Here is an 11,358-nt window from a genome sequence, read left to right on the forward strand (position 1 = left end):
ATATTTTAGATAACACATTTATTTCTACTGTCTTTGTTAGTAGCTTAACTTCTTCGGGGGTCCTACAGTGCCCTTAGTTCCAAATTAATCTTGGCAAAATACCGCAATTGTGAAATGACTTGAATATTTTATAAAGTGCGATGCCACTTAGAGTAAGTATATTATCCAAAAAGAGGTAACATTAAGATACTGAGAAAATTTGCCAAAGCATTTTAAACAGGAGAGCCAATAAGCTGGGGAGTCCCTGGGTCCGTCCTTCACCCACCCCCACAGTCAGCCTCTGGGCCTCTGAAGCCAATACTCGCAAACCACCTCTGCAGAGGTCTGGCCTCTGGTAAAGGCCTTTCCTTAACACATGCTAAGGAGCTTGCACTGGCTACAAACATTGAGATACTTTTAATCTAGATTTTCTGATTATTGTCAAATTGACTTTAAAAAGAAATCTTCCTCTCTTTCTCGTAACATGTGTGTGACCAACACAGCATTCAGTAGGAAATGAGAAATCTGCACAGTGACCTTTATGAATTTTCAGGACAGGTAAAATCCTTAAGGAATTAATTCTGTATACTAGAACTTCTATGTTACTCAATTTGTCAAGGCAATTCCTATGTGACAAACAATATTCTCCACTCTCAATCATTCATTTGTCCCCTGAACAATGGAAAATTAAAGCCCTCAGATAGACTCAAAGCTAAAGAAGTGAATGAATGGTTAAGCGAACACCTATTAAGTACAAAGCATCTAAGCAAATTCCTTCGGACTGAGCAAGTTTAGTTTTCCTCCTAAAATGGGCAGATTAGTTTTGCATTTTCTTCTCCCTTCTATGACCCTGAATTTGTCTTCAGGCAATTATCCAGCAATTGTAAAAACTCCATGAAATGACTAAAACGGAGTAAAGCTGAGACATGAGAAAATGCTGGGGAGATACACTTTGGGTGAGCAATGCTGAAATCACCCTACATAGCTCTGTAGGTCTCAGGAGCACAGAGAGGCAACAAGCCCTATGGCCCTCAATCACCTGCCTCATGCAGGGCTCTGATTTATCAAGAGCATGGAGGAGGCAAGAGATGTGAAACAATGGGGAAATAAAATATAAGACAACCAATTCACTACCAGGCCATTTAACACATAGCTCGAGACTTCTCTTTAAATGTTAGGCTCCCATTAGGACAAATGACAAATTTCACTCTTATCTATTACAACAAATGAAAAGAAGTACCATCCTCTTCACTTCATCCCAGATGTTGTAATGGTTCCTATGTAAGTGGTGAATTTCGTTTAATCTCTAACCCCTCTCTTCCACCAACACTGAATATTGTTAAAGATGTGTTTTGAAGTTACAGTTTCTGATTTTTTTCACATCTTTTAAAGAGAATGAATTTTATATCAAGAGCTACTGAGGGGTTCCCTAGACTTAATCTTCTGTCTGAAGTGTAAGTTTTTATATTCTACAAAAGAGGTGACATTGCCTTGTACACATGGAATGGTGACTAGAAGACCATTATGCAAGGAGGTTGAAGATCCACAGCTAGCTACCCATTTATCATCAACCCAGCATCCATTTCTCTTTCTTCCTTGTAAAGGGAACTCTAATTCGTTTCAGCATCCACCCCAGCATTCCTAGCTCAGGACTACATCTTTATCTACGAAAGTCATTCATGGTAATCCCACGTCTTTTGCCTATGATTGGTTTAGTCTTGAATGTGTAATGCAGTTATGATAAGGAACTCAAGACGGGAAGCCACTGAGGGTTTCTAGAAAAGGTTTCCTTACTCAAAACTCATGTCACAAGGCAGACACAATCTATTTGTCCTGCTGGATATTGTTGTGACTGGACAAGGTAGCCAGAATTTGTACAATCATTTTGTGGCTATGTTAGGAGCTGAACACAAAACCAAGGTACCAATCATGGCAGAACAGAAGATGGAAAGAACTCAGATCCTTGATGATGGCAATGAGATGCTGAACTAAAGAATCCAGGCACTGCCCTATCTTGACCCTTCTTCTCATGTCCTTTTTATTTAAACCTTCTGTGGAGGCTTTAAAATATATCAATGATTCTCTTCCTTATAAGAGATGATGCCTAAATATCCTCCCTTGAGTGAGAGCTGGACTTAGTGACTCACTTCTCTCAAATAGAATAGAGCAGAAGTGACAGTATACTATTTCAGAGACTAAGTCTTGAAAAGGCACTATGGCTTCCTCTTCACTCACTCACTTGGATTACTCACTTGGATCACTCAATGTAGGTGAAGCCAGCTGTCATGTCATGAGGACACACAAGTAGGCTAAAGAGAGGCCCAAGTACTGAGGAGCAGAGGTCACTGCCAGTAGACATGTAGATGAGCAATATTAGAAGTAGAACTTCCACCTGAGTCAAGCCTTAAGAATATTGCAGCCTACAATTCACAATAGCCAAGATATGGAAGCAACCTAAATGCCCATCAACAGACGACTGGATAAAGAAGTTATAGTTCATATAGACAATGGAATATTACTCAGCCATTAAAAATGAAATCCTACCATTTGCAACAACGTAGATGGACCTAGAGGTTATTCTACTGAGTGAAATAAGTCAGAAAGAGAAAGATAAATACCATGTGATTTCACTTTTATGTGGAATCTAAGGAACAAAAAGAACAAACTAATCAAAAACAGACTCACAAATATAGAGGACAATCTGGTGATGGCCAGAGGGGACGGGGGTTGGAAGACTGGGAGAATGGAATGAAGGGTTAAAGAAGCATAAATTAGTAGTTGATAGATGGTCATGGGATGGAGAGCACAGCATAGGGAATGCAGTCAGCATTAATGTAATGGCTAGGTGGAGAGCCAGAGGAGAGAAAGAGCAATTAGAGGGATTGTTTTATAAACTATATAAATATCTAACCAATGTACTGTATACTTGAAACTAATAAAATTAAAAAATTAAAAAATAAGAATATTGCAGCCTAAATCCTGTCTGCAACTTCATAACAGACTCTTAGATCAATCTGGCTAAGTCACTCCTAAATTTCTGACTTGTGGAAATTGTGAGCTGATATATATCTGTTGTTTTAATCTGCTACATGTTGGTAAAACTGTTATTAAACAATAGATAACAAAGACACTTTCTAAGATTTGGTTCTGTATTCTTTTCAGACAAAGGTATATTGATTGATAAAATGTTCTAAAACACTCCTTCCTAAAACCAGAAAATTGCAGGGTTCTCCATGATTTGTTTTCTTCCTTCTTTCAATGATTATATAATGTTACCCGAAACAAATAAATGTCTTTCTCACAAAGCCTTCTGAAAAAGGAGATAAGTTGTTCCAGGGCTTTACTTTCACAAGCAACTGCTGAATCCCTCTGGTTATGATTAAACCAATTACATCTCATTGTCTCCTTAGAATCAAATAGTGTTTCCCAAACTTTCTTACAGAAAAAGTATCCTGAATAATAACAGATATTCTACTCAAAAAGGACTGGGGGGAGGTAGCGATTTGGATATAGAGAGAGCATATTAAATACTTCGGAGAAATCTTTCTGAAAAGACATTTGTCTAATTTTTATTTAATCCAGAATTTCTCAAATTTAGGGTGACTATGGACTGTTCCCTCTATGTTACTACTCCCCCACCCACCACCACCACCAACAAAAATACCTATAAGCATTTCTTGGGACATAAATTTTATTCAGAACACAGGAAAACATGATTGTGGATGAGAAAGGGCTCATAACAACACACTGAATGAATGCATTAACATGAATGATCAAAATAGTTCAGCACTATACTCAAAATAACACAGCCATCTGAGTAGTTCAAAGTGTCTAAGTTTAGACTTAGATGTGCCCAATTAGTAGCAAAATAGGATCCACACATACTTTTTTCTAAAAGATTAGTACTTTTCTCCAAATCCAAACTTTCACATTAGCTTCTTCTTTTCCACCAAACAATAAAAATTTTCCCCCTCCTTTAAAAATTTTTATTTTAATATTTCAGAAGAATGTTTCCTCTTAAATATTTGGTACAAGAGGGAAAAAAACTGCTTACAGACATTTCTAAAATATAGATATCTGGTATCTAAGACCCCGCATTAGCATGCCCATGCCAGCTAAAAGGTCATATAATACATCAACCGTGTAGCCGGCACTGCCAAGGAAACCAAGCCCTCTTGACTGCCAGTGCCAGTCCCGGATTCTATCCTTCTGTTAAGACCCAAAGCCAAGTAAGCTAAGCCTCACACTCCGGAGTGTGTGGGAAGATCACTCGCAGCAGTTGATCAGGACTTGCCCTAACCAGATAAGGTCCCATAAGGTAAACGGTTCTGCCCTGGGGCTGGGCCAAATCTGACATGCCCAGCATACTTCTGACTTCTCCTTAGTATTATAACTTGGAAGGAATTTCTGTGCCTCTTGAAATCAAACCACCAACTCTTTAAGACTTCAGCAAAAATGGGATCTACAGAAACAAAAATATACAAATGTGGTATATGAGGAACCCCAATTTCCTCCTCCATCCCCATGGCCCTTTGTCTTTGATTCCTGATGCTGTCACCATGCCCACCACCAAGGAAGAGAGACTGCTTTTTTAACTCTGGTTCAAGTGAGGACACAAATGTGTTTTCTTAGTTCCCTTAGTACCAGTTAGCTATGCAAAAGAAAGTATCTGGTATCTAAAAAAAGATCCCCCAAAAGAAAAGAAATAGAGCAACTACGGAATGATCTTTGAATGATCAGGTTTCAAAAGGACAGGATTCTCATGCTATAATACACCTTGGCCCTAATGGCTGGTAAATCTGGACTCCTCCCTGGCTTCTTCTATTAGTTAACCCATTAACTGCTTAACCCATTGCCTATAAGCCTTTACTGAGAACATTACTACCTGGGCCGAGGACAGAATGAATATATTCTTTCTCACCCCAACCCATCAGCCCCTAATTGTTCAAGTTCTATGCTTTTCTCTAATATGAGAGATTCTCATCTACAGCTTTCTTAACATCTCACTTCCTAACATCACAAATCCATGAAGGTTATTGCTCAGTCCCAGAATTTCTAAGAAATTAAGGGCACCTGAACCATTCTTTTTGCTTTGCTCAAGGGAAAGATGGACATTACATGCAGACTGCATTCATAAAGCTACTGATCTAGATGCTAGTGAGGACTGAAACCTATCTTGGAAACCAGAGCGGGTCCACTGAGTGGAGTTGCACAGGACCTGGAAAGACCTAGGCTGCCTCAGCCTGTCTCCACACTCGGGCCGGACATGAGCAGCTTGGAGACAGCTGCTTGACTCTCAGAAGGAAGCAGCTGGGCTGCAGTCCACATTCGGGACCAGCCCGCTTTGCCTACTGCTTTAAGCAACGAGTTTCTCAATATCTGTTATGTGAGGCCCAACAAATATTTACCCCAGGTAGGAAGTTCTGCCAGCACAGGTAGCTGAGCAACCTGGACATAGCAGGACTGCCCTGGAAAGATGGAGAACCTCCTGAGAGAACAAGCAGCAACCCCCAGATGATGGAGGCAGTAACATCAGCCAGACTTACCTGTACAACTTTGGTGAAGCTGAAGACTACATCATCCACATGGTCAGGTGCTGCTTTGCCTGTGGGAGTTACTGTCCTGAAGGAACACATTCTGGATGGAGCCCCAAATCACAGTGAGGTGGGTGGGTAGGAGGAACACAAGAGGGTCACCTAGAAAAGAAAGAGCACTTGGGTAGGATTTTTTTGGTAGGTTTATTTTTCTAGAAGAGAACCATGGATGTACGGTATTTTAAAACACTAACTGACATTTCCTCCCCAATATTCCCCCACCTTCCCCTTTCCTACCTTGCACTCATAACTACATGGGAGTGAGGTGACAGCAGAAAGCAGAGATAAAAAGAATTATTCTAGCCAATCCTCAAGCCCAGAGGGAGAGAGTAGCTGTTTACTTGAGTATAGAAAATAGCACCTTAGAGAACATTCCAGAGATCCCCACACCCCAGCACAGTCTGAACATAGCAAAGAGCAACAATGGACTTGGAGCGAAGGGTCAGGAGCAAAGGAACAAGGAAATCTCAATGTTGAGCCACAGGGTCCAAGGACTGAGGCCCTGGGGTGAGAATGGATGTTCCCAGCAGGGGAAGATGGCTCCAGGAAAAATGCAGCTCTATCCGCTTCCACACTGTAGTACTTACTACATACATACTTTGAAATGTAGCTGTAAATTCTGAGAGGTAGGAAAATAAAGGCAGTTTGATCAAGATTAAGTTTCTGCCATCTCATTGGAATAAAATGAAAATTAAGTTTAGGGAGGAAAAATAATGTCATACTTTGTTTTAGGTGAGATTATCCCTGCAACAATTACATTAAAAATGTAGACTACAATTGTAAGGTCCACTCCTTTTTTAGAAATGTAAAATGTGATTCTTAGAAGAATACAATCCCCTTTCTATCATTTTAACAGCATGTTCCAGGCACCTGTAAATAACGTTTGTGAATAAGAGGCTGCATTGGTTTCCTAGGGCTGTGGTAACAAAGTACCACAAAGGGGATGGCTTAAAACAACAGAAATCTATTCTCTCACAGTTCTGGAGGCTAGAACTCTGAAAATCAAGGTGTCAGGAGGGCTCTGCTCTCTCTGAAGGCTTTAGGGGAGAGTCCTTCCTTGCCTCTTCGTAGCTTCTAGTGGTTGCTGGCAATCCTTGTGACTTGTAGACACATCACTCCAACCTCTGCCTTTGTCTTCACCTTCCATGGCAAATTCCCCTCCACGTCTGTCTCCATCTCTGTGCCCCTTCCTCTCTTCTTATAAGGATACCAGTCATTTTGGATTATGGGGTATGACCATTTTAACTTAAGTAATTACATCTGCAATGACCTTATTTCCGATTAAGGTCACATCCTGAGGTTCTAGGAATGACATGAATTTGAGGGGATAGGGAAGTCACTAATTAGAGAGGCCATTGCCACTCTGCCCTCACAGCTTTGTCTCAAATGTAACTTCCTATAAAGAGAGCAGAGACCAAGTGGCAACTGTTGACAGTTTTTTTACTAAAGGTTGCATAAAAAAGTAATTGAAATACAGCAAAGAAAATAAATTATAACCCTACTAGCCATGGCTACTTTCAGAGTCAGCAGCTGCAGGTCCATCCAAGTGTCTCCCTGACTAATCCAAGAGCTATTTCCTTGGGCAGGAACTAACCTGTTCCCACCAAGGGGAGTATTCTTGACTCTGTGCCCTTGGAAATCAGGCTCACCTGAGACCCCCAGAGAAATGTTTTCTTTCTTGTGGTCAAGGGTCTACCTCCTTATTTTCATTTCTTGTCTTAGGATAAGTTTCTTCATAAGATAACTGACAATAGGAATGCCTACTCCCTTCATGAGAACAGCACCTTTCACTTTCAGAGGAGAGTAGTCTTGACAGATGGACAGACAGGTAGGCAGATTAGAGCAGAGCTTAAAAATTTAACTTTAGTACATCCTGAGGTGTTTCAGTTTTAAATGGCACCAAAAGCAAAAAGAGGACTTATTGGGCAAACTTAACAGATAAATGTAACCTCCAGGAGTCCGGGGGTCCTATTTGTCTTTCTCATTGGCGTAACTTCTACAGTTAGCAGAGTCCTGAACATAGTAAGTGTTCAACCACAATTCATTGAATGGATGAATCAAAGTTGAACTGTTCAAGTCTTTCAAATGTTTTTATGATCTATTCTCCGGCATAAGGTAAAGATCATTCCTACTCACCTTTTCAAATACTAATTTGCTACATGAAGCCCTCAAAACTTACTCCCTTCTCCTCTCCAGATCTATATTGCCCAGAGAATGAGCATCAGCTTAAGACACAGCTATCTAACTGCATACAGAAAAAAGAAACATTAAACATCCTCCCTCCCCAAAAAGCAATAAAGTTTCAAGAGACATAGCTCTGGTTAAAGATAAAGCAACCGTGTAAATCATAAAATAGAATTCCTGGGTAGCTGAAGAACCCATTTACTTTCCCCTCCAAAAAGGATAATTCGCTCCCAGGTCTCCAACTCTATCTAGAAATGTTTAAAAGGTACTTTTCTTGCTTCTCTATTCCCCATCCTTGTGCCTCATCTGCTCCTCCTGTCCTACCAAGTAGCTCTTCATCTGGTTTGGCACCAGCCTCTCACTCACGTCCCTTGCAGAGTCACTGGGGCCAACTGTCCATGGCTCTGATTCACCTCATCGTGTGTTTCAGACTTAAGCTGGCCAAGGCTGACCTCTGACTTTTCCCCTGATTTTGACTTCTTAGCCTTGCCTTTTGAAATTCTCCTTGTTCTGACGTCTACACACTTTTCTGGCTTCCCTGTCTTGCTCGTGCAATAGAACCTCAACATCTATCTGCCCCTCTGTCCTTTGATTCCTTTCTATTTCAGCTTTCCTATGTAGTTTCCCCTGACCTTGTGTCCATTCAGCCCTTCTTAGATTACCAGTGACCTTGACTGTCGTCTCTGAATTTTTGAAGTAACTCCTCCTTGGCTATCCTTCCCTAGGGAACTGGACTTCTGCTTCCCTAGTATATGCCTTGCTGAGCTCTCCACTCTCTTTTCTCTATTCCTTTTCTGTGATACAAAGACCTTCACAAACTGATCCTTATGTTACTCTCCCAGTTCTCCTGTTGCTCACAAAAAGGTCATTAGATGGATCACCAGATTACTGACTACCACTAGATAAACATAAACCAAAGCTGTCTAGATCTATACTGTGAGAAGTTACTGTCAATACTATCTTATTTTTATTTTATTTCATAGTAGATTATATACCCTTTAGTTCAATTTTAAAAATTGATCTTAGCATTCAGACAAGTGAAATTTGAACTTAAAAAAAAATTAAGTTCATTTCCTCCTTAAGAAAGAGCAGTATGGCACAATGTGTTCTGTAAGCACATGGCCTTAGTTGTATCTTAAGTCTATCCTTACTAAACGTATGACCTCTAGAGCAAGTTACCTAACGTACGCCTCATTTTTCTTGTCTACAAACTGGGGATAGTACCATTTCCACCTCAAAGTCCTATTGTAAGGTTTAAATACCTCAAACATGTAAAAGGTTTGGAAGAAAACTTAGAGCATAAAAAGTTTTTGGTCAACACCAGCTAGTTGTTGTTGTTCCTGACTGAAGACTCAGTGTACTGCAGTCATCAGTTCAGAGATCACCTATGAACTTTAACAGTACTCTCAGAACCTCAAGAATGATGATGATGTCTCTACAAGACAGTGAAGAAGTAGGCTCTTTACGGGGCCCAGCTAGTGCGGCATGCGGTTATTCCTCTTAAATCTTTTCTAACGACTCAAGAAGCACCTGTTGCACTGGTATTCGAATCTAGACACCACCCGTGGGAAACAATGTCAGTGAGTACTTCTCCTCTCTCCCTCGTTCCTTCTCTCTTTTTCCTGTGTGTTTACGTTTCTACCTGAAGGTCTGATTGATACGACTGTTGTAGTTCTAACGGGAGCAAGTCTTTTCAAATCTGTAATAGTTGTGGTCAAGGAGAAAATTTATTTCAAAGCACTTACAGTTAAATCAGAGATTCTGTAGTATGAACTGTGAAAGACACTAGGTCATGTGTGGTTTTATATAAAGTTTTGGACATTTAAAGTATAATACATGAGAAACTTAAGCCTGGCTTGCAATATTTGTATTATCATTGAACCCAATTAAGAACAGAATAAACATTTTGACTGAGGAAAAAAAAAAAAAAAGTAACCCTGCTGTCATGCCTTACAACATCTGGAAGAGCAGTAGCCTGGATCAGTCCATCATTAGAGAAGCTCTTACTATCTTACTCATAGTAAGTATGATCTTGCTATATTACTCATAATCTATCTGGGAGAGATTCATATTTTCTTTCTTCTTCAGACTCTTCTCCTCCTCCTCCTTCTCCTGCTTATTCTTTGGTCAACAGCACCTAGAAATTACCCTCTCATTCTTGGTTTCCTTCCTTCTCTACCCCTTTCCTCACAACTACACAAATACTTTAATTCCTGGCAAAAAGTCCAGGGATCCTCGCATCCTCCAGCATGGAACACCACCTAGCAAGCAAACCAAGTTCCCTACTAAGGCTGATGACTTCCCATAGCATACATCTGATGCATGAGGTAGGCTAAAGGGACAGAGATTCCGGCCCTGCTCCCTTTAGAATTATAGAGTAGGAAAAATATAAGGAGCTCTCATTTCTTACAGAGACATGAACATCATAACCGAAGTACCAATATCCTTTTAAAGATATTTTAAAGCAATCAGCATTTTTTCCTGGTGATACAGTTGATTCTCATTATTTGTGGATTTGTTTTTTGTGAATTTGTCTACTTGGTAAATTTACTTGTAATCCCCAAATAAATACTCACAGTACTTTTGCGGTCATTAGGGGACAAGCACAGAGTGCAAAAAATTTGAGTTGCCTCATGTGCCAGTTCCCAGCTGAGGTCGAACAAGGCAATGTTTTGCCTTCTTGTTTCAGCTCTCATACTGTAAACAAGTGTCTTTTTCATGATCCCTTTAGTGCACATTTTTCACATTTTTGTGCTTTCTGTTGGTGATTTCACCAACAAAATGGTCCCCAAGTGAAGTGCTGAAGTGCTATCTAGTGTTCTTGCGTGCAAGAAGGCTGTGATGTGCCTTAGGGAGAAAATACATGTGTTAGATAAATTTCTTTCAGGTGTGAGTCATCGTGCTATTGGCCCTGAGTTCAAAGTTACTGAATCAACAATATCTTAAATAAGGTGTCTTCAAATATAAACATACATAAAACAAGGTTATGTATTGATCAGTTGATTGTGACCACAGGTTTGCAGGAAACTAACACTGTAATTCAGTGTTTGCAGCAACTTTATAGAACAAAACTACAACAAATAATGAGAATCAACTATATATCCAAATCTGAATTAATTCATCCTAGGAAGAAGTCTCATTGCTATCCACTCTCCAAGCACAGTGAAATAGGTTTTCAAAACAAAACTCCTCCTCCAAAGAAAATTTACTTGTTACATAAATTGAAAAAATTGATTTAAGGCATCCAGCCTTTTGTTTTGAATAAAGATGTCCAACATACCTCCCTTAGCAGAAAGACTGTGAGATACCAAAAACGAAATTTACTTTAAGGATGGAGCTAAAAGATAAAACAAAAACCATTATTGAAATACCATTCCCTCTCCTTTCTACCTACTGATTTAAATGTCATGCCCGCTACCCCATCGCCCCACAAGATAGTTGCTCTTCTCCCTCTGCCACCACAAGCTGTAGCAGGCAAAAGGTTGTAATGATAAAGGGATCAGAGTGTCTATTTCCCCATATTCCAGGCCCAGAGAAAAAGAACAGGAGACACAGCTCCCTTCCTATACAAATTGCAGAAGTCTTAGAGGGGAGACAGAAG

The 11,358-nt window shown here is 40.0% G+C and overlaps 1 protein-coding gene across 2 annotated transcripts in view; it reads right to left on the reverse strand.

The window, feature by feature from the left end:
• The window catches only part of NREP (neuronal regeneration related protein), a 305,011-nt gene that overhangs the window by 143,945 nt on the left and 149,708 nt on the right, over positions 1-11,358 (reverse strand). For both annotated transcript variants that reach the window (XM_025047888.1, XM_015590430.2), the window contains one exon: positions 5,526-5,675. Coding sequence is in view for 1 of the 2 variants with exons in the window: in XM_015590430.2 (XP_015445916.1) it covers positions 5,526-5,615 (90 nt within the window). In the remaining variant the exon portion in view is untranslated. The remainder of the gene's footprint in view (positions 1-5,525; positions 5,676-11,358) is intronic.

Source organism: Pteropus alecto, unplaced genomic scaffold, assembly GCF_000325575.1.
Source record: "Pteropus alecto unplaced genomic scaffold, ASM32557v1 scaffold20, whole genome shotgun sequence".
NCBI classification, from domain to species: Eukaryota; Metazoa; Chordata; class Mammalia; order Chiroptera; family Pteropodidae; genus Pteropus; species Pteropus alecto.